Source organism: Siphateles boraxobius, unplaced genomic scaffold (assembly GCF_051911475.1).
Source record: "Siphateles boraxobius isolate OS27281-9 unplaced genomic scaffold, OSU_SipBor_1 1, whole genome shotgun sequence".
Lineage (NCBI taxonomy): Eukaryota > Metazoa > Chordata > Actinopteri > Cypriniformes > Leuciscidae > Siphateles > Siphateles boraxobius.
In genome coordinates, this window is record NW_027508699.1 from 12,074,919 (window position 1) to 12,099,563 (window position 24,645).

The 24,645-nt window shown below is 41.3% G+C and overlaps 1 protein-coding gene across 1 annotated transcript in view; it reads left to right on the forward strand.

The window, feature by feature from the left end:
• LOC143716181 (low-density lipoprotein receptor-related protein 8-like) overlaps window positions 1–19,617 on the forward strand; it is a 111,369-nt gene extending 91,752 nt beyond the window's left edge. The window contains exons 14-18 of the mRNA XM_077208480.1: window positions 1,641–1,782; window positions 2,151–2,303; window positions 9,794–10,039; window positions 13,322–13,390; window positions 14,721–19,617. Of these exons, the coding sequence (XP_077064595.1) occupies window positions 1,641–1,782; window positions 2,151–2,303; window positions 9,794–10,039; window positions 13,322–13,390; window positions 14,721–15,052 (942 nt within the window). The 3' untranslated portion in view covers window positions 15,053–19,617. The remainder of the gene's footprint in view (window positions 1–1,640; window positions 1,783–2,150; window positions 2,304–9,793; window positions 10,040–13,321; window positions 13,391–14,720) is intronic.
• Window positions 19,618–24,645: the final 5,028 nt, after the last annotated feature.

Genomic DNA, 24,645 nt, shown 5'->3' on the forward strand with positions numbered 1-24,645 from the left:
GCTGCACGTTAACACAAATATCAATCAGCCAATCTCATGCTGATAATAAGAAGTGCTCAAGAAACATTTCTGATTATTATCAATGTTGAAAACGGTTGAGCTGATTCATATTTTTGTGGACACCATGATACTTTATATAAATATATATATATTTTAAATGCTGTATGTAGATATATAAATTTGTCACTTTATATTAATTTAATGCATCCTTCCTGAATAAAAGTATTACTTAAATAAAAATTGACCTCAAAGTGGTCTCAAAATGGATAAATATCAGCAATTAACTTCCCTGGGCGATTTATCATCTATAACTAAAACATCTATTGAAGTGGCATGTGTAGGTGAGTGGCTACTATGGGCTGTGAAATGCTGTGGTAATTGATTGAAGCTGTGTCTGAGGGCACTTTAAATGTAAAACTGAATCATGTTCAGAATTATTCATGTTCAACATCCTACTTCATTGATGTATTGTATTTTAATATAGGAAAATTCCCTTTATTGTTTTGCTGCTTATGCTCAGTGGTCTCCATGGCAACATAGGGATGGGTTCTGGGTGGGGGATATGATGGGAAGAAAGAGGATTATAGTATTTTCACACAAGCATGGCTCAAGTAGTGGTGAGCACACTAATCTAAGATTGACTTGATCTCACAGCAGAGGCGGACTGAATGCTGAAGGGCTGTTATCTTATACACCTACACATCAGCCGCAGAATTAATGGTCTTGTTGTGGCAGCTGTAGTTTGGACAGAGGATCCTGTTGTGGATTTCACCCCAGTAACAGAGCTTCCACACAAAAGAATGTGTGACTTTTTAATGCAGAATTTTTTCTTGGCAGCCTTATTGCTTGTGAGAGACTAGGCACTAGATAGTTATTTGTTTTACCCAGGATGCCCTTTTTGAATTGATTTTCATTGTTTGAAGCAAACTTCAATATCCGTGATGCAAGCAGATTAATGAAGAAGTGCTTTGCCTGGTTCCTCTTCATTTTTTAAGTGGCGTTTGCTATTTTCTAAGTACTATGTTTGCTGACTGCATCTGTTGCTGACTGTATCACAAGCCATTATGCATGTTGTGTCAGAAGGGAGACCCAATGTCTTTGAGGACCCCTGCCCAAAAAACACTCAGAACACCTTAGCAACACCATAGAAGCCACTGAGGACACCCTAGCAACACTCTAAACCCTCTAAGAACACTTTAGCAACCACCTAGCAATGCTCTAGGAACCACCCACAACACCCTAGCAATGCCTTAAAAATACAAAACCCTAGCAACACTTTAAACCCTCCAAGAACCCTCTAGCAACCACCCACAACACCCTAGCAATCTCCTGACAAAGTCCTAAAACCACCCACAACACCCTAGCAATCTCCTAACAAAGTCCTAAAACCACCCACAACACCCTAGTAACGCCTTAGAAACCACCTAAGACACCCTAGCAACCACATAGAACAACCTAGCAGTACTTTAAAGCCTCCAAGAACATTCTAGCAACCAACTAGCAATAATCTGCTCTAGCAACCACCCACAACATCCTAGCAACCACCTAGCAACCTAAAACCCCTTAGCAACCAACTAGCAATCTACATTTCTTTTCTTGAGGACATGTTAAAGTCTTGTGTTGTCTCTTGTGTCTCTCAGGATCGAGTATACTGGACGGACCGTCAGAAGGAGGCCGTTTACAGCGCAAACAGACTCACAGGACAGGATGTGACCAGCCTTGCCGAGCACCTCAATGACCCTCATGATATCGTGGTTTTCCATGAGCTGAGCCAACCTGGTGGTGTGTGGACTTCATATCAGCTATATTTATTAATTTATCATACTTTACTTTGGCATTTTTGACTAATGGTGTACTAAATTAAGTTTTTAATACACCTTATGAAATCCACCCACAATCGGATTTCTCTCTTTTGTAATCCATCTCGCCTGCCATTTCTGTTTTAATCAGCATGTAAGTCATTTTTACATCAGAATCTGGAACAAAAAACAATAAACTTCAACAGTTTACTGTTAAAAATGAATCATAGTTTTTAAGTCTCCACAGACTGAAGATGAAGTGCGTTTGACCCATATGGCTCAGAGAATGATGGCTGTCGTCTCCTTTGATGGATGATTAATCATTGTGTGTGTGTGTGCGTGTGTGCGCAGCTCCTGACAGCTGTAACCTGGGCGGCGTGACTAACGGAGGCTGTGACTTCCTTTGTCTGCGAGCTCCTCAGATCAGCGAACAGTCACCCAAATACACCTGCGCTTGCCCTGACGGCGAGGAGCTCAGCCCTGACTCACGCCAATGTGTACCCGGTGAGCTCATCACATTGTGCCTTACACCGTGTTCTGGCTAGGTGGGTCATGATCACGTCCATGAGTTTTAGTTTTACCCTTACGAAAAAGAAGTATACTTCAAGTTAATTTTATGAAGTATACTTAAGTAATGTTCAAGTATATTTTTAAGTATAATTATGTAGTAAGTATACTTATGTCAATATGTACTAGTAGTAAACTTGTAAGTGTACTATTTTAATACCGCTTGGGACTAAATCGGCCCACTTTTAGTATATAAAAGTATATGTTTAAGTGTACTATAAGTGTAACATTAGTAAACTTTAAGTGCACAACTAGTTCATAATTACGTTTCTCATTTGTACTGTAAGTGAACTTGTGGGTATACTAGTAGTTTACTATTTTAATACTTGCCTCAAATTTTTAGTTTATGAATCTACACTTTGAAGTATACTCTCAGAAAACTACTAGTTTTATAATACAAGTATTTTTAAGTGAACTTAACATCATACTTGTAGTTTACTAATTATATATTCTTTTTGCTCTTTTAGTGTACTCTCAGTAAACTACTAGTTTAGTAGTTTTATAGAGGGTTTTCACTACACGTCATCAATCCGGAAGTCGGACATTTTGGAGGCACTGAACGTAAACAATGCCACTGAACTGAACGGACTTGCATATTTGGCTGATTATTGCTGCTGAAAAATGGTTGTGTTTTGGTCTGTACTAATCGGTCTCACCGGGAAAAAACATTTCGAGTTTTATAGACAGCAAAAAGTTAAAGAGAAGAGTGCCAAAAAACAGATGAAAGAAGGCGTTTGTGGTTGAGAGTGTGTAAATAAAGCATTGAATATGGCTAAAATGTTGACGTGAAGTAGTTAACTATGGCTACATTCACACTGTCAGTCCAAATCCGATTATATTTGTATCCGATTGGAATCTGATCTAAAATGATGTCCACACTGTGTATCGCAACTGTTCAGATCCGAGTCGTGTGTTCATGCAGCTCTTTGGCAATATGGCAATGACGTTGCGTTGATGGATGGGTTTGCATTTGCAATAGAAATGTTGTCTAATTTAAAATGTACAAAATGGAAATGTGTAGCCGCCCCACTGGACTACTGCGTCTTGAGCTGCAGAACTGTAGGAGGCTGGTATGCACAGCTTGCTTTCCGCGCTCTTATGTGTGCCGGTTTCAAAAAATAATAATTGTCTGCTTGTCCGGCACTTTGCAACAACACAGCCTTGTTTCGGCAGTGACTTTCAGCATGTTCTACATTTTACGTGGCGTGAGAAAGTCACATACCACATGAAATCCGACAGAGCGTTCAGACAGAAGCGGATTTCCTGATATGTGATTTGAATAGGATTTCAAACCACATATGGATGTAGCTTGAAACGGATTTTATGTGCTTTTTTTGGACTGACAATCTGAACGTAGCCTATGTCGGGATAAGAAATAGAACAAGTAATAGCAGTAAGGGCTAGAGAAGCTAGCTCGTTCGGATCTTTACCTCATATTAACTTTAGTTCGTCAAAATTCTGCGCTCTTTCCTGCTGACTAAGTCCTTCTCATGATTTTGCAGCTTCCATGTGTTTTTTCCTGTAGTTAAGACATCATAAATTAGTGTAACAAATGTGTTCAGTAGTACATAAACAGTGCAATCCATGCTGTTGTTTACATACGAGTATCTCCAATATGGCCGCGCATCTGAAAGTATACTTGCACGGTTTGTTTTAGTGTACTCTCAGTAAACGTACTCGGTTACGTACGTAACCTCGGTTCTCTCTAGAAGAGGGAACGAGTATTGGGTAAGTTGCTTATGCTACAGGGAAAAGTCATCTTTTCTCGAAATATTGAAGCAAAAAATTATCCTTAATTTTGTATTTATTGTCAACGCAGTGCAGCAGCTAGCAGACCTAGAGCAGGCTTCTAGCTTCACGCCCTCTACGCATCACAGCCCGCCAGAATAAGGGTGGCTTAGCGTATATAAGTCAGGCTCATAGGTTGCAATTCTGGTTTTCATCGACTGAAGCAAAAACGCTTGTCGCGCCAGCACCTAACAGGGCAGAGGAGACTAACATCGCTCTAACTATCGGATGCAGGCAGAGCCGATAGAGAAATGACCTGCGCTCTGAAGGGAGTGCCCAACACTTTAGGGACATAGCCATGTCTCGGTTTGAGACATGTTGTCTGATCGGACTAGAATGTGGTGGTCTCGTATGAGCGGGAGAAAGTGCTTCAGCGCGTTCTCGACTGCTATCATCTCCAGACAGTTTATGTGAAGGCATTTCTCTCGGTCAGACCATAGGCCAAAGACCGGTCTGCCCTCGAAGAGAGTGCCCCAACCTAGGTTGGAGGCGTCCGTCGAGATTTCTTTTCGATATGAGACGGCTCCCATCTTCACCCCCCGCTGGTACCAGTCAGCCGCTAACCAGGGCTGCAGAGCTGAGACGCAGCTCTGAGTCACTCTGATTCGTCTGCAGCCGAGAACCCAAGCTCGGTGAGGCACTCGAGCATTCAACCAACGTTGTAGCGGGCGCATAAGCAGTAGGCCCAGCTGAAGGCCATACAGCCCAGCATTTTCTGAAACATTTTCAGAGAAGCGACGCTGCCCTTCTGGAAAGACGCGGCCAGGTGTCGAACACGGCGCGCGCGCTGTGTCGATAACCGGGTCGTCATAGCCACAGAGGCCAGTTCTATTCCCAGAAAGAAAACTGACTGTGACTGTGTTTTTTTTATATTAAGCACTCTGCCACAACATGCCCGGGCTTTTTACAATAAAAACAATGTCTGTCATCTTGTTTTACTGCATTCTTTTTTGTATCTACATCAGCGGTCGTAGAGGGATTAAGTCTCAAGCGAAGCCGTTCTCTGGCGATGTTATGCGTTAAAACATATTCATCAGCAAGTATAGCAGCTTCAGAAATAGACCCGGCCTTCTGCTCAGCTAAATAGGTTGCCACAGCGGTTGGCAGACAGTTCTTAAATTCTTCTAAAATAATTAGTTCACGCAATTTCTCCTGACTATCAACCCGCTGTGATGAGCAACAACGATCAAACAGGGCTGCTTTATCTCCACCATAATTCAACAAAAGTTTGACGCTCAGCTTTTTTTAAGTTCCTAAACTTTCCACTCTTCCCACAAAAGGTGGCACAAGTCGGATGTGGCGAGTGACGTCAAATGTATTAGGGTCAGAAGGAGCAACACCTTCTCTCTGGGCCTCGATTTCTTACTTTCTCAACGCCAGTCGGTTTTCAAGTTCACACTCACGGGCCTGTGCGTGCATACGCTCACGGTCGAGCTCTACTTCCTGCTCTCTGATACCTAACTCTCTCAAACGAATCTGCAACTGTAATGCTTCTGTAGACACGGGAGATTGTTTCTCTACCGGCAGAATGCCCTTACTAACCAAAACAGCTTGTAAAACGGCCTTGAAGGTATCTTTGGTGCGTTTTTTAGCAGGAGTGAGCTCAACCTCATTAGTTGCAGCTAAATTCAGCAATTGCTCTTTCGAAAATTTCAAAAATAACTGAATACTTCGAGTCGAGCCCGCAGGGTCGACATCGGAAGTTCCTCACAGTGGACGGATGGCTGAAGGTGGCAGGTTCGACCGGCTTCCTCAGACGGTTTCCTCTGCTTGCAGTCGCTGGTTTCGACAGCGGCGGCTTCTCTCAGGATCAAGCGATGCCAAGAGCTTCGCTGAAGAGATAAAAATCAGAGTTGCAACCTATGAGCCTGACTTATATACGCTAAGCCACCCCCATTCTGGCGGGCTGTGACGCATAGAGGGCGCGAGGCGCCCTCATTGGGCATGACGTCACGCCAGGCTCAACGATAGGCTGCTGCAGTTGCCGCAGAGAAACCAATGAGCACGCTAGATAGCCTGCTCTAGGTCTGCTAGCTGCTGCAATGCATTGACAATAAATACAAAATTAAGGATAATTTTTGGCTTCAATATCTCGAGAAAAGATGACGTTACCCGTAGCGTAAGCAACTTACGCAATATGAGAGAACCTTTCGTAAGAGAACTACTAGTTTAGTAGTTTTATACTACAATTTTTCTTTAAGTGAACTTAACATTACACTTATAGTAAACTTGAAACTTGAAAAATACCTTTAACTGTACTTTAATTTTAAAAACATTTTATTCGCTTCATGCATACCTTTTTGAATGTTGGTAAGTATCATACAGAAAGGCAACATTTTAAACAAAAAAGTTGAAAAAATCTCATTTTTGTCAAAGTATACGCCTTGATCAGATTCCGAACGATGATCAAAACACGATTGGAGTAGACCGAGTCCAACAACCCCACAGCTTCACAGTCGTTTTCTCTTCATGTGTAACACTTTGGAAACATTAAGCAGTTTTTGATTTTACATTTGAGTGAGCAATCTTCTATCGCTTATTTCAGCAGCTTCTTCTTCTGTTTTGATCAAGAGATTCTGTACTAGAAGATGTGTCATAGCGCCCCCTACCGTATAACAGTGAAAACATGGATAGCTGGAAAATTCAGTCAATGGTGGGAAAACAGTAGAGTAGAATTAAAGTAAATTCCTATGTACACTACCAGTGGACTAGCCTACACAAAAATTCAGATACGCAGAATTAGAAACATATCTTTTTTATATCAATATTGTAATCAATATTTTCAAACAATGTAAGTTTCAAAAGACTGTATATGAAAAACTACGTAAAAAAAAGTATATTTCATAGGCTACTCGAACAAATTAGTTAACACAACTACAAGCCAAGTGTACTTTAAATACTTAATTTTACTTGTCTTAAAATGTCTTAGACCTTTCTCTAGTATCGTGTTTATACCCAGATGTGATTGTCCAAAGTTCTCTCTGTAGCTTCTTGCATCCTTGCAGTTTTTGCTTTGGGGTTTTCTTAGTCTAACTTCTCTTTATTACTTATCCTTCTTTCGTTTTCTTGTTTCACTCGAGCTATTCTATTTTTTGTTCGGTTCTGTCTCTAAGATTTATAGATTTAGTTTCTGTTACTTTGGTTTTCTCTTTGATTTATTTAGCATGGGTTTACATTTATCTAATACCTAGCTTTCTCCTGTTGTGGACTGGTCACATGGGACACATTTTTGATTGGAGGCTTGTGCCCCAGTACAGATGAAAGGCTAGAAACACCCCTGTTTGAAACTTGCATATTGTGACTAAATTACAGTCAATCAGAACACATTTGATGTTTAAAGTGAGAAATCAAGAAATCAACAAATCATTCTGTTGCTTGATGTGGTTAAGACAAAACCCCTGAAGAATTACCCTTACGAAAAAGAAGTTTATTCAAGTGTGCTATTAGTATACTTCTTTTAAACTAAAAAATAAGAAAGTATACTTTCAGTCTACTTTTTATGTACTTCTCAGAAATATAGTTTATGTACTTCTCAGAAATATACTTCAAATTGCACTTAGGAATACTTAGTATTTCTCACTTTAAACATCAAATGTGTTCTGATTGACTGTAATTTAGTCACAATATGCAAGTTTCAAACAGGGGTGTTTCTAGCCTTTCATCTGTACTGGGGCACAAGCCTCCAATCAAAAATGTGTCCCATGTGACCAGTCCACAACAGGAGAAAGCTAGGTATTAGATAAATGTAAACCCATGCTAAATAAATCAAAGAGAAAACCAAAGTAACAGAAACTAAATCTATAAATCTTAGAGACAGAACCGAACAAAAAATAGAATAGCTCGAGTGAAACAAGAAAACGAAAGAAGGATAAGTAATAAAGAGAAGTTAGACTAAGAAAACCCCAAAGCAAAAACTGCAAGGATGCAAGAAGCTACAGAGAGAACTTTGGACAATCACACCTGGGTATAAACACGATACTAGAGAAAGGTCTAAGACATGAACTCAACTCAACACAACAATCCAGCAAAGACAAGAAACAAGGAAGCAAAATATAAAGGGAGTGGAGCACACGAGGATCAGTCTACACAAGAGGATTTCACAATTAGTGAAACGAGGACTAGACAAGGACTAAACAACTAAACTGTTTAATCTGAGATTCACACAAAAGGAATAAAATTAAATACATTTTGTTAATATCTTAAAGGCCCACTGAAGTGCCTTGGAACGCGCAGCTTTGTGTGATACGTTGATGGGATTTCCACTGAAACAGGAAGCTGTTTTTGTTGAATCCCACCTTAGCTCCTCCCCCTTTTCAAATACCCAATAGCGTTTAGTTTACCTCACAGACTGCAAGTTGTACTTGACAGCACCATGGAAGCGAATCCGAGCGCTGATGATACGTTGGATTCAATTGTAGAGGTGTGAATAAATTCTAGCCATTTCCTTCTTAACCAATGTACAGTTGGAAAACGGAATAAAACTCGAGTGCTTGAGCAACCGAACACATGTCTCCAACCTATATTGCTCCGTGTCAATAGTCGCTTTGGCCAGGTGGTATTTATAGCATAGGGGGCGGGACGCTTTAGATTCTAGAGAGTATTTGATTGGACAGAAGATGTGATTAGAAGCTGAAGTCCATGTTTGTAGTGCTTATCTCCTAAATGCCAAATTTTGTCATTGTTTTGGAACACACCAGCTTATTCATAACCTTAAAGGGCCGTGAACACCGGAACGAATATCGGCACGCGTTATTCGCCAGCGTTTTTTGTGTTCACACCCAAGCGATTTTCGCTGACGATGAGCCGAGTGAACATGCACATTCATTCTCTGACATTAGATGGCGCTTAATGTAAAACAGAAATACCCCGGTACACAAGGTGGCGCTGCGCAACTTTACGCTTCTGACACTCGCTTGTCACTCAGAAGTATTTACATATTTATAAGTATTTTCAGAAGTATTTACGTACAAGTATTTACGCGCTTGTCAGAATCATACAAAGAAAACATGGATATTTCAAGCACCAGTAGCTCCAGCTCCAGCTCATACAGTTCCTTATTCCGACACCAACGAGACCAGCAGCTCTACATTTATCTTGGCTTGCATCTTCCTCGTCTTCTTCCCGGCAGTGTGTAGAAGCTACTTGGCGTATATCTTCTTCGCCGTTACGTATGTTTGCTCAGCAAGACCGTTTGGTGCTTGAGCGCCCCCAAGTTGTGTTTTACTGTAACTTCAGAAGCTCCAGACACGTGAGCAAAAGCGCCAATCTCATTGGTCGGATAGTTTTTGACTCGTCAAACCAAAAAAACGAACCTGAGGCGCTTTTTAAAAAATGAAGCTTTTACGCGTGGCATTTTTCGCGTTGGTGTGCACACTCACATTGGCGCCCTTTGTTTAATCACAAAGCGTTAAACGTTGGCGAATATCGCTCGCGAAATTCGTCCTGGTGGGAACAGGTCTTAAGCCTAACATATTCATACTAAAAGCTAAAAAACTTAAATTTTGATTTCAGGGGGCTGAAATCAAAGTGGTCGTCAGCCCCCCACTAGATTTAGGACAGAATGTTAGAGCTGAGCAAAGCTTTATTAACTTATTTTTATTTACTTATGAATAACCTTTAACCTGTCATTGTACCACCAGTCCAAAACGACACTGCCGTAACATCTACTGTCCCCGTCAACAACACCGTGGAAACAGGAGCTGGCTGGGCCCCAGAGTCCCCTGGAGCAGTGTCTTCTCAGTCGGATAGTGTGGCTGAAACCACTCTCTCATCACTCCTCACTTTCAGCCCAGAGGAAGTGGCCATCTCCTCAAATACTACAGCAGAGCGCAGGCCAACACAGGCATCCAGCACCACACCAGACCTGAGCAACCTGTCCCATCACTGTAAGTGTGTGTCTGTGTGATTTCATGCACAGGAGAAACCCTTGTCAGTTGAGCGTTCGGTATCGCCATCTTAGTTACTGCTGTTGGGTCGGAGGAGTTTACAGATTGTTTCAGAGGACTGATTTCCCTGAATGATTTTTGTTAAAACATGCTTATTAAGTAGAAGTTAATATTATTATTGGGTTGTCGTGAAATGCTTTGACTGCAAAAAATGCAAATCAGCTGACAGCTTATCTATCTATCTATCTATCTATCTATCTATCTATCTATCTATCTATCTATCTATCTATCTATCTATCTATCTATCTATCTATCTATCTATCTATCTATCTATCTATCTATCTATCTATCTATCTATCTACAGTTTCTATCTATCTATCTATCTATCTATCTATCTATCTATCTATCTATCTGTCTGTCTGTCTGTCAATTCAATTCAAATTGCTTTATTGGCATGACTGTACATATTACAGTATTGTCAAAGCTTGGAATACATAGAATAATTATGAAGACATCAAAATAATAAATATTATAACAACTTAAATTTAAATGTACAAATTAAATGAATTGTACAAATTAACAGTGTAACAAATTAGAATATCTGTGAACATTTGATACCACAGTTTTACGTAACATGCAAAAACACACATACACACACACACACACACACACATTACTGAGGGTCACTGTGGTGGACAGTAGGGAAACACACTGAGGTCGGACACACATCACACACACATTCACCTGCTGTCTCTCAGGCTGTGGCACACACACATATCTGGCAGCCAGTGCTGCTGTATGTCCCTCTCCTATTATGATCTTTGATCTGTTCTACTTCAGTCATGGCTGTAAAGTTCTGTGAGTTAGTGAGTTTCTTGAAGTAGAGGTCTCTGATTGAGCTGTATTTGTGACAGTGAAGGAGGAAGTGCGTCTCTGTCTCGATCTCTCCTGTCTTACAGTGAACACACACCCTTTGCTCTCGGGGTAACCAGCTCTTTCTGTGTCTGCCGGTCTCGATGGCTAGGCTGTGTTCACTCAGTCTGTACTTGCTCAGGATCCGTTTCTGCTTTGTGTCTCTCACACTCTGCAGATATTCTTCCTATTCATAATTTGATTTCAAAGTTCGATAGAATTGTGATTTACTTTGTGTTTTAGTTTCTTGGTTCCAGATATGTATTTTTAGACTGTTTGATAATTTGGTTTATTTTGATGTTTGAGTGAGAAGCAGAGTTGGTCTTAGACTGGTTAATGTTAGTAGAGTTAGTCAGGTTAGTAAGTCTCAGAACCAGCTGAATGAGGGGACTTTTTCGGGGTTCAGCTCTGGTGTTTGTAGTGCTTTAAAATGTAGCGATTCTGTGGGACTTGATTTTAGAGGCATCCAGAATTTGACGGATCTTTTTTGCATTTTAACAATCAATGGGAATCAGCCTAATTCTGCCCTACATGCATTATTGGGTGTTATCCTTTGTAGTTTTAGAATAATTTTGCAGAATTCTGTGTGTAGGGCTTCTCTTGGATGTCTGTCCCATCTAGTGTAGCTCTGATCACTGAGTGGACCCCAAACCTCACTTCCATACAGCTCAATGGGCTGAAATACACTATCAAAGATTTTACACCAGATTGGAATTGGTAATTCAAATTTTGGATTTTTTTCTTTATGGCGTATAGAGCTCTTAGAGCTTTATCTTTGTGAGCATTCACTGCAAACTGAAACACCCTGATGCAGTGATGACCAGGCCAAGATAAGTGTACTGCATCGTGTGCTCTAGGCTGTTGCTGCCTAGACTGAACTGATATCTGTGTTCCTGATATCTGTGTTTTTTCTGAAAGACCATAATGTTGGTCTTTGTGAGGTTGACTGCCAGGGCCCAGTTCTGGCAGTAGTTCTCCAGCAGTTCCAGGTGCTGCTGTAGTCCTTGTGCAGTGGGTGACTGCAGCTCCAGGTCGTCTGCATACAGCAAGAGCTTGATGCTTCTGTCCTGTAGAGTGAGTCCAGGGCCCGAAGACTGTTCCAACTGCACCGCAAGTTCATTAATTTGTTTGACTCAGGCTACAACCCTGCCTTTTCTGGGTGAAGAATTTTGTATGTTTGTTGCCAATTCGTATTGCACATGTGTTGTTCGAATACATTGATTTTATAATGTCATAAACTTCCCCCCCCTACACTACTTTGTAAAAGTTTGTAATATAATCCGTCGTGCCAAATAGGATCAAATGATTTTTTTAAATCGACAAAGCATGCAAATATTTTTCCGTTTTTGGTCTGTTTTACGTGTTTATTGATTAGGGTGTGTAGGGTGTAAATGTGGTCAGTAGTTCTGTGATTTGGAACAAAGCCAATCTGACTCGAGCTCAGGACATTGTGTTCGTTAAGGAAGCCTACAATTCTATTGTTTAAAATACTGCTAAATAACTTCCCCAGATTACTGCTCACACAAATGCCTCTTTTAGGTCTTGTGGTTTTGTTGTGCTCAGATTATTCCACATATCCCAGAATTGATTCAGATTTATTGAATGTTCTAATTCTTGTATACTTTTGGTCAGATGGTGTTGCTTCTTCACTCTAATTGTGTCTTTATATATTTTAAGTTTTGAAAAGTTTTCAGTTCTTGTGTCAGTGTTGTTTGGTTCTTTATGTTTCAGATTTGATAATTTTATAAGTTGTTTTCTTAATGATTTGCATTATCATTTGCATTATCATTGCACAATGTGCACAAATGCACATTGTGCAAATGCTCTTGCAGAGATGAAGAGCGTGAGAAGCAGAATTTACTGACATTGACTGCTTTGAAAACAGTGTTATAAGCTCCTTGCGTGTAAATGAATACAGTGCCACTCTTCACTCTAAAATACACAATATAACAGAGTATATACTTCTTTAATTGAATCACAGCTTTTTATTTCATAATTAAAAAAACTAATAATAAAAGAATTGCTCTTTCTATTTTATTTCGATTAAGTGTGCTGTCCCATTTGTTTAATGTTACTTTGCTAATGTTAAGTATTAGCTTTTCATCAACTCACAAACGGTTGGGGAAACCCTGCTTTAGAGTATAATGTGACCAGAATTTCACTACTGTGAATGACTGTAAACTTCGACCCTCCCTCACAAAATTTTGTCCATTTGTGGATACTGAAAAAGCCTGAAAGCTTGTCAGAGCTAATAGGTCACTCTGTTTTTTGGTGGGCTTAGTGAATGAGTCAATCAGATACATCATCTTGTTTGAATAAATAGGTTAAACAAATATGTAAGTGATGCTCCTCTCTTTAATTTTCTTCTAGCTGGCAATGAGTTGTTTCTCCTTGGCCGTAACCTGACAGTGGCAGTGCTTGGTGTCGTAATTCCCATAGGTATGTACATCTTCAACCTTTCTCGCTCCCAGGGGCCACTAGGGTCCTGCTCTGTGCTATTTTGAGCACATTATGACACCAGTGTTTCTCAACAATGCTCTAACTGCAAGGTGAGTGAGCCCAGGGCAGCAGACTCAGCTGTATGGAGATGCTTGTGTGTGTGGTGTCTGCATGAATTTAGATTTATTCTACTTTATTGTCTTTGTGAACCCAGAAAAAAATCCCCCTGGTAATATTATGACAAATCTGACTAACATCAAGTGTGCTGCATTGCAGATGGAGCAGATGTTAAGATTTTTTTTGATTTATATTAGGTTACATTTAGCCATATAAGAATGTTCTCAATTTGCTTCTCTGTTGAACATGAAATGTTTGAGTTTTTGCCTATTCTTCATTCCCTGTCAACCCTCTCTCCTCTGTTTTAGTTTTCTTCTGCTATTCACATTCTCTTTTGCTATCATTGGTTTCACTCCAGCCAATTTAAAGGAACCGGTCACCTATAAATAACAATTCTGTCATAATTTACTCACCTGCTGTTCGATCCGTTTTGACTGACTGATTTCTACGGAACACAAAAGGTGATGTTAGGTAGAATGTTGATGCTGCTCTTTTCCACACATAAAGTCTACAAGGGCTGTCAGTCTTAAAAAATGACAAAAGCACCATAAAAGGGATCCTTCTGACTCATGCACACTTTTGTGTGATGAACAGAGCATTCAAGTATAAGGCTGAATAAATGCCAGAATTGTTATTTTTGTGTGAACTATTCCTTTAATTTTACATTTTCTATCTATCTATCTATCTATCTATCTATCTATCTATCTATCTATCTATCTATCTATCTATCTATCTATCTATCTATCTATCTGTCTGTCTGTCTGTCTGTCTATCTGTCTGTCTATCTGTCTGTCTGTCTATCTATCTGTCTGTCTGTCTATCTGTCTATCTATCTATCTATCTTGTCTGACTGTCTATCTATCTGTATATTTTATCTGTCTGTCTGTCTATCTATCTGTCTGTCTATCTATCTATCTATCTATCTATCTATCTATCTATCTATCTATCTATCTATCTATCTATCTATCTATCTATCTATCTGTCTGTCTGTCTATATATCTATCTGTCTGTCTGTATCTATCTATCTTGTCTGACTGTCTATCTCTCTATCTGTCTATTTTATCTATCTGTCTGCCTTATTGTCTATCTATCTGTCTATCTATCTATCTTATAGTATATTTTGTTTGTCTCTTTGGCTGTCTTGTCAGTCATTCCACCGCCAGTCAACCGTGTGTTAACATGTCCCCTCACGCTGTATGTCAAACACATGCAGTTCCTATTGTTGCCACAGTGGTCTTCGGGGTGCTGTGTACCGGCGTTTATCTCATATACCGCAACTGGAGGAGGAACAGCACCAAAAGCATGAACTTCGACAACCCAGTCTACCGCAAAACCACAGGAGAGACGGAAGAGGACGAAATTCATATCGGTCGGACTGACGGGCTCACTGGGCATCACCACCCTTACCCTGGGCCCGTGGTCGGCATGACGCCAGTCGGCACCGGGACGTGCCCGCCCTTCATCGCTCTGCCTCTGGGGACCGGTTTACCAGACCCTTCCACACACTGGTACACAGAGCAACCCACCATCTCTAGTACTAAGTGAAAAGGAGACGACTTTAGAAATAGTGTGACCGCAGGGAGCAGGACCGATATGTGGCTGCCAAGCTATGCAGGAATAGCATTTTATCAAGCTGAATCATTCTTAACATGGCCAGGTTTTAAAGTGAGCTGCAGAATACTGGAGTGCAAATACTGGATGATTATTAAAGGAAAGGGTTATCCTTTCAGTCCCATAATCATCTGGTCCATTTTATCATCATTTATTGCTGGTTTGAACCACCAGACCAAGCCTTTTCAAACCTCCATTATTTATATTTATTTTATAATAATAATAATTCATTACATTTATATAGCGCTTTTCTCGCCACTCAAAGCGTTTTACATAGAAGGGGCGAATCTCCTCAACCACCACCAATCTTATAATCCTAGAAAAATCTAGCACAGTAACTGGTATTAAATTTACTACTGAAATATTGTAACTAGTCTATTTGACTATCAATGTCCAGCACTTTAGCTAAAGCTGTAGAGAGAGAAAAAATGGATCCTTATTTCTAACATTGCTTTGTTTGATTTAGGCATGTTTTCAAAATGAATTAATCAAATCATTAAAATTATTGAATCCATTTATTACAATTTAAATTAGAAATATTTTAAATGATCATCAAGTACTTTTTATAGGCTCAACAAAATCAGATGCGATTACAAAAGTAATATTTCCAGATGCAGAACGTTGATGGCTCATGGGCAAACAAGCAATTTGTGTCATCTCTTCTAATTATAGTAATGTTTAATATTGGGGAAAAAAATTTATAAACTGTTCAAGAAAAGTTAAAAAAATTAACTACATTGCTAAAAAACATTTACCTGTATCGCATACAGTATAACAGTTTTATTTTAACAGTCATTGACCAGTAGCCTTATCATAGTTTAAAGTTTTAACATAAAATCAAAATAGACTTATTTTTTTCCTATGTGTTTGATGCCCCTCCAACCAACCACCTGTCATATGGAGACTTTATGATCCAATCAATTCCCAAAGGATAAAATCAAGTCCTGCGCTTTATTCCACATGAAATACTCAAATTTCATTCAGAAATACGTCACATTATGAAAGTAAAATGAGCTGCAAATGTTGTTTCATGTTGACTTTAAAGTGCCCCTATTATGCTATTGCTATTTTAAAGGTTCATAATTTTGTTTTGGAGGTCTCCTAGGTTTACACCATCCAAGGTCAAAAAACACTTTCATTTTCTCATAATATAAATTGCACATCACCTCATTTCTCAAAGAGTCTGAAATCAGTTATTTCGAAAAGAGTCAATCTCGCTAAACCCCTCCTTACTAAGAGCTTACTCTTCTCTGATTGGTCATACGGCCCAGTCTGTTGTGATTGATCTACAGCTTATAGCGCATGTCGGAAACAAAACGCCTATTACCATAACTGAATTTCAGCACTGGAAGCGTCCTCTGTTTGATAAACAGAGATACAAACAATGGCGTATGTTTTCATATCAATTCCAGCACGAGTCTTTCTGAAGTGCATGCAAAGTGTATTCGCAGCGCTGAAAACAGCGTCTTCTCGACATGTCGACAACACAAACCAAACTCTTCCAGACCTCAGCTACAACTACAGTGTTCGTGGGCGGGTCAAAGTAGACGTCCTTTGCGGCCAGCCAATGAAGACCATTGACTGGGATTATGCAAATGTGTTATATTGTTACATATATGTAACAGTAAGTGAGACTGGAATTACTTACAACTCGTTTCAGTAGTTCAGAATCGATTCTTTTTGTAGGAGACAATAACTTTATTTGTCGTCCACTTTGATCTTTAACACTTTTACATTCACAAACAGCTATATTACATGCATGAAAGGGAATATTCAAAAAAGCATAATAGGAGCACTTTAATACTAATTTATAATAAAATATGCATTATTCACTCTGATGAAATACATTTTAGATTGTCGAGTTAGAACCTAAGAACTATTAAAACTGAGATGTAAACAAAGAAAGATATCAATACAAAACTTTATATTTTTTTGTCAGTTTCAGCAATATTATCCACTTTTTCTTGGTGTGTTTGCTTCATTCTTTCATTCTGAGACATTCTTTATTCATCACTCACTCGCATGCAAATGAAAAGCCATTGTCCTTGCAATTAGGCGAGTGTGTGGTGAGGCTGCGGACGCGTCCCCGTGGGGCTCCACACCGCACTGCAGTTACAACTTGGCAAGACACTGAAACTGGCAGAGTACGCTGGTTAGTGGAGCAAACCCTATTGTAATCACACAGAGTCGGAATAGATGCTGTGAGGGTCAGAGCGAGTGCGTTACCCAGCGAGTTCACACCGAACAGCGTTTTGCTACACGTACACCAGCTGTAATTTCTGAAATGTCATAGTTTCACACGTCTGTTATGTTGCATGCGGAACAGGTTTGCCGTGCCGCCCACTTGCATTCACTTTCATGTTGTTGTTTATCTCCTGCGTGGAGAAAAGGGGAGAACATAAGCTGATAGTCGCCCCAAGGGTCTAGCATAGCTACAGGCGCTGAGCTAAAGGTTACATAAGCACTATGTTAACGTCTAAACACATTAGAATCACTTTAACGTTGGAAAAAAAGTATCAGACAGCCTGCTCAGCAGATCGAGTGCTCGTGCCTCACTGTAAGAGACGTAGCGACCTTTAAAGAAGTTCTGAAAGGCCATACATTCCAAGTGCTGGACATTTATTTGTGCGGTTGTTTTTGACACAGGGGTTCCTCTGCATTCTTCTGTCGTGTGCTGTGGGAATGTTTCGTTTTGTCTCAGGGAGATGGTACAGAGAGGGTTCGGATTTCAGTTTATCAATTGGCATAAGAAAAATGTTGAACACATGAAATGCATCTTTCTTGCCTTGCTGTGACATTATGTACAGTGGGTTGTGATGCATAAAGAGTGGCTTTGGAAAGAGAGATTTCTTAGAGGGCTACATTGTCAATAAATGATGAAATAGTAGCTGAAATGAATCGGATTGTGTTCTTGTCTAGGTCACATTTCACCCTAAAATGAAAAGAAAGATCATTTGCATATAGATTTTTATTATTTTTGTAAGATTGCTCTTTGATAACTCTAACAATATTATTACAATTTCAAATAACTGTTTTCTTTTTGGATATGTTTTAAAATAATTTATTCCTGTGATGCAAGGCTGAATTTTCAGCATCATTACTCCAGTCTTCAGTGTCACATGATCCTTCAGAAATCATTATCATATGATGAGTTGCTGCTCAAGAAACATTTCTGATTATCAATGGTGAAAACTGGGAAATTGTGATAAATGTTTTTTAAGGAATAGAAAGTTCAAAAGAACATTTATTTGACACAGAAATGTTATATTTTATTAATTTCTTTTTAAATATCGTACTTACCTCAAACAAATACTATCATGATACATAAGTTAGACATCAAATTTCAATTAATACAATTGTCATTGATTTCATACAGTTATAAGTAGATTGTTATGAGAATGAGAATTACCAGGGGCAAATTTGTTCATTTGTCAATGCAACAAATCTTAATAGTCCTTGGTTTTATTTATTTAAAATCTAATTTTGTAATTTTTTTCTTTTGATTTTGTGGTGAAATATGACCTGGACATGTTCTTGTCAGGTTTCGTGAGATTCACTCACTGAGGCTTTATACTTTATATTATGAAGGCGTCTTGAGTGTTGTATACTTTGAATACATTTTTAGACAAAAGAACAGATTTTTTTCCTCATTAGTGTGTAAAGTAAGACCAGCTGTTCATCCACAGATTCTGCATTCAGATGTTACCTCATAAATATGAAAGAGCATCGCTCTAGGATTTTAAATGAAGACTCCCTCATAAGAGAGAGCATTAAATAGTGTGTGTGTGTGTGTGTGTGTGTGTGTGTGTGTGTGTGTGTGTGTGTGTGTGTGTGTGTGTGTGTGTGTGTGTGTGTGTGTGTGTGTGTGTGTGTGTGTGTGTGTGTGTGTGTGTGTGTGTGTGTGTGTGGATATTAATATGTGTATTCGGAGTGCATGTTTTTGTGGTGTGGAAGTTAAAGCAGTGTGTAATGTGATTATGAAATGAGAAGTGTAAATATGTTTTCATACAAATACTTTTGATACACCTTTGTAAAAATGTATATAAGATTTTAGATAACAGTACTGCCTACGGACTAATTTATTTGGAATATATGATCATTGTTTTCTGATGGTAAAATATTATATTCTGCCAAAGTGTTTCTGTGCTGTTGGTATTATTCATTTTTGCTGTTGATATTTTTTTACTTTTCTTTGATTTTTTTTTATTTTTACATTTTTAAATGTTCTTTAAAGTAGAACATTTTAATTAAGCAGTTTTATTAAACGACATTGTTATTGCACTATATTTTGCAAACCTAAAATTCAATCTTTTTTTCTTTCTTTTATTTGGTGCCTTGTTTTGTGATTTATTTATTTTTTACTAACGCTGATTTGATTCTGTCTGATCAGCTCACTGCATAAACTTTATTGTGGCATAATGTTCTCATTGTATTTCAAATGTTTCTCTTTATGTGTCTCTATAAATTGGTATAAAAATTAATAAAAAAATCTGCTGCCATTTGGAGTTTCATTGAATTTTTATCTTTTTATAGTAAGAAATGATAAATAGCTACCCAAATGTACTGTTGAGCCCATATAGCCTAATTGTCGTGATGAACTTACCTCCAAACGTGGCCTGATTTTAAACCCCATTTAAAACCAACTCAGTCTCACTGGAAAAACGTCACGTTTTGACAACAATGTCATTTATGCAAAATGACATTGTTGCTTCTTGCATGTTGCATTATGTTGGTTGTTGTATGTATTCCGGCAGTTCGTAAAAGAAATGTTCATTAAGGCTGCATTTACACTGCAGGTCTTGATGCCCGATTCCGATTTGTTGACAATATCAAATCTTTTTGACGACCTAGCTGACATCTTTTAAAAGTGGCCCATATCCGATATCTGCATTTACATTATTCACAGAGATGGTCTTACTATTCGGAGATACAAGGGTCTGTGGTTATACCATTGAAAAAAGTGTAACGGCTAACTTGGATCACGTGTGCCTTGATAACCAATCACATTACAGTCTTGACGCCAATTTTCAGAGTTCTGTGACAGTCAATAACATTTTTTTTTCGGATACCATAGAAATGAATGAGAATTGCCGTAAACTGAATCATACCTCTCGCCAAACAGCAACTCTAGAAATAGATAAATCCAAAACAAATCTTTAAGAGCATACATGTTAAAGATTAGCTGATGGACTGTCGATTTATTAAATTTGTTTTCCCAAAAAAGCTGTTTATTCAGTGTAGTGAAGCCTCTCCTCCATTGACATTACCAGACGTTGCGCTTTTTGAGCGAAGGTTGCAGGCTTACCTTCAAGTGACTTTGCTAGACACTTGGCGAAACAACCCAATACTGACGAGGAAAGACTTGGGTCGAAAAGGAAGAAAAAACGGCACAATTTGCCATGGAAGCAGACAAAATGATAATGCAAGCTTTAAAGATCAGCAAAATATTGGGTTGAGCCTTAGTCCTCCATTTCAGCATTAACAAGAGACATGTGATCACCGTTGGTGTCCACTTGAGTTGACGTCATTCGGCACCTTCGCTTTTGATAATGACGGACTCGCATTGGCAGGGGAATATCCGATCTGTCTTATTAGACTTATTTCCACTTATGAATGAGGCCTGAAACCGATCGGAGAATATCGGAATCCATGTGCTTTTTTACAGCTTCCTTCATGGGTTATATCCGATCTGTGCCACATGGGAGGAAAATAATCAAATTGGGTCACTTATGTAAATGCGGCCTAAGAGGCGCTAAAAGGTTAATGCTCTATCACGTTAGAAAAAGCGTAGCACACACTCTAAACACGGCCCTGAACCGAGAGAGTTAACAAAAGCAAACGTGAGCTTAAAACACTGAACACTTTTACAAGTCTTTAAGCTCTTTTATCGTGACTTTTGTTTGCACAGGACCCACAGCGGATGCTCCGTTATAAGGGGAATGCTGTCTAACAGGTGAGCTACCGAAAAGCCAAACGTCCTGGTTGCGTATGCAACCCACCGTTCCCTGAAGGAGGGAACGGAGGACGTAGTCGACGCGACTGAAATGGGATCACGCTAGGGAGCCTATCATCTTCGAGTACTATTGAACGAGCCAATGTAATTGGCGTGCGTGATTCGCATCACACACTCCGCCCCCGCGGCGCGGGTATAAATACGGAAGTGGATGCACGCACTAGTTGCTTTTCGCTGAGGAGCCGAGAGTAACCCGGGGTCAGCGGTGGTCCAGCGGTAGTGGCAAGGGGACTACGTCCTCCGTTCCCTCCTTCAGGGAACGGTGGGTTGCATACGCAACCAGGACGTTCCCTTTCAGTCGATAACGTCGGACGTAGTCGACGCGACTGAAATGGGATCAACCATTGAACACGCCACTAACGCTGCCACCTTCCAGTGCCTAAACAAAAGCCTCCTGATGCCCCCGCAAACTTAAGGCGGGGAAGGACAGGGCTTAGGCCAGGGAAGTCACTGCTGTTCCTACAGGACCACTGGGAAAGCGTTCCCCGTACGTTGGAAGGAAGGGACGCTGCGGAAGCCACATCCAACCCGAGGGAGGAAATGTGGAGAATACACATATGAACTGGGCGGAAACCGGGCAGTCTAACATATGGAATGTCACTGGGGTGGCTCCAGCCTAAGACGGGGGGAGAGACACCGGACAGTGACGGCAGAGAGACTCTGCCGAGGGAAGACACGGGCTCACCGCAGGGAGCCGTATCGTGGAAGAATACACATATGGGGTCACCGAAGGGACCGCAACATATGGACCCAGCCTAACACAGGTTCCACACTGCTTACGAGTGGTAGGCCTAACACCAGACGTTCCGCACGTCCGACGTCGGAGGGGTGTGGAGGAACTCAACAGGGTTCAATTTTAAGGGAACTCAACTGGAGTAGAAAGGCGCACGTATCCAGTCCATAGGAGGGGAATGGCGCAGCAAGCCGACACTTGAACCGGGCTCACGGTGAAACTGGCTTCATGAGAAGGGAGCCCACGGGAAGCAGCGGTTCAACTAGGTGTCGTCCAGCCCCCAACTCTAGAATCTGTTTAGCAAAGTATATCGTCAACGCCCAGGCGGAGCACTTTACACTCATCATAGAGGAGCTCAACACCTAAGTGGACATGTTGCATCTCGGATCTTTGCCGAAATGAAGGCAAGCACTAAGTGCAACTTTGCATGGAAACAGCCTTCCCTCTCTGCTGAATTCCAACAGATATTTGAAGAGCTGGTCTGAGGTCTATGACTTGCATTCTGTACACGTCCAAGCGAATCGGACAGAGAAGCCAGGGCTGGATCTGCCTCCTCCAGGGCAGCGCTTGCAGGCTCACCACCTGCTCCTATTACGGGAGAGGTAGGAACCTTGGGCACAATCCGAGCCGGGGTCTCAGCTTGTGAGAGTTAGCCGGCCCAGACTCCAGGCACAATACGTTGACCGAAAGCGAGCAAGTCCCTACCCTCTAGTAGAGACCACGCGAGCAGGAGAACTGATATAACAGAATTTTTAACTCACTACCCGCAGTGGCTCAGGGGCGGTCTCTGCAGTGCAGTCGCACCAGGGACAAGGCCCAAGAGGATAAAGAGGGACACAAGGATTTACAAGACCTTGCTCCTCAGGAACCTGACGATCAGAACGTGCTTCTGCATACTTCTGCAACACGATGAGCGTCGTTTAAACACCGAGGCAACATCATTTTGAGGGTGATTTAGGAAAACAGCCTACTGCAACCCATTTTGCAGGAAAGAGAGCACTGAAGTGATCGAAAGCTTTCAGGATCTCCTCAGGGGAGAAGACGCACTCAACGACTAGGTTCCACTTCTAAAGGCGTAAGCACGCTACCCAATTCTAGGGGGTGCTCGCAGAAGTGATGGTAACTAACACATGTTCTTGTGATAGCCACCTGAACCTCCGCGTTCGGATGTAAGACCGCCCGGAATCTCCGGGGGAAGAACGCGTGTGCCATCGTGCCCCGTCCCCGAATCCAGGGGAAGTCAGGAAGGCTGTTGAAGGGAACCAGGTCTAGTTGGGCCAATGAGGGGCAACTATGAAGACCTGTTCCTCTCCTGACATGGCACGTAGGTGCAAGTGACGGGCGCAAAAGACAGGAGCATTGCTCAACACAACATGTGAAGATCACTGGGCTTCAGGAGCATTTTCTGCTCAGCACTTGGGTGTGACAAGTTCACTGAGCTTCAGGAGCATTCCTGCTCAACACCTGAGTGTGATAAACTCACCGAGCTTCAGGAGCATTTCTGCTCAACACTTGAGTACGAAGAACCTCACTGAGCGACAGGAGCATTTCTGCTCAGCACTTGAGTGTGACAAGTTCACTGAGCTTCAGGAGCATTACTGCTCAACACCTGAGTGTGATAAACTCACTGAGCTTCAGGAGCATTTCTGCTCAACCCTTGAGTGCGAGGAACTTCACTGAGCACCAGGAGCATTTCTGCTCAGCACTGCGTGTGATGAATTCACTGAGCTACCTGTGATGGACTCACTGAGCTACAGGAGCATTGCTGCTCAACACCAGAGTGCGATGAACTTCACTGAGTTTCAGGAGCAAATCTGCTCAACATGAAGAGTGATGATTTCACTGACTTGCAGGCGCAAGGCGACCATGAGTCGCAGTCACTTTTAGAAGGCTCACTGGGGTTAAACGCATTTCTGCGGGCCCCTGGGGCCGCTGAGTCCCAGTGTTTGTCCAAGGGTAGTCCGCTCGGTTTACCCAAACACTGGCGGAAAAATAAAACCGGGGGGGCAACTGAGCGGCCCCGGAATGGTCATGACCCAGCCGGACCCAGGGGATGGAGTCTCCACTTGCCCTGGCTATAACTGTCGTGAGGCTCGATGGCGGCACGATTGAGTAAGCAGGAGGAGTGGAATAAGGCGCCCTCAGAAGCGTCTGACTCCAAGGAGGAGGTGACGGGTGAGTTTGTGACATGCAAGGGAAGCTTGCGCAACGGTCGCAATGTCTAACAACTCGAGGCACGAATGCCCGTGTAGTCGGGGGTCGCCCAGGCCCCCGTTAAAACACGCCCTTTGTACATGGCCCCTCTGTTGAAGAGGGTTTGGCAGCAGACCGGGATGAACTATAGTCACACAGGGTGAGCTGCTCTGCCACGGTCACCTCGGGACTCGATCGTGAAGCTAGCGCTGAAGCGGTCACATATGGAGGGAGCCAAAGGCTGCGACTACCATATACCCCAGGAGCCTCTGAAAGTTCTTTCAGTGGGACCCTTTCTCACTTCAACACCAGCTGAACACATTCTCATTGGAGAGACATGTTGGACCGAGTACCTCTCCAAAACTAGAAAAGAGATACTCAGCCCGTGGGCGAGATTACTCTCTTCCAGTTGACCTGAAGACCCAACGGGCTCTGGAGCACTCGAGGGGAAGGACACTGTACTGATACTCCACCCTTAGACGCAACACACAGGATGGCCTGCGGTGCGGGAGGTAGAGATCTGAAGCACATGTCTTTCAGGTCAAAGCTGCAGACCAATCTTGGGCCAAGATGGTCACGACCCACCAC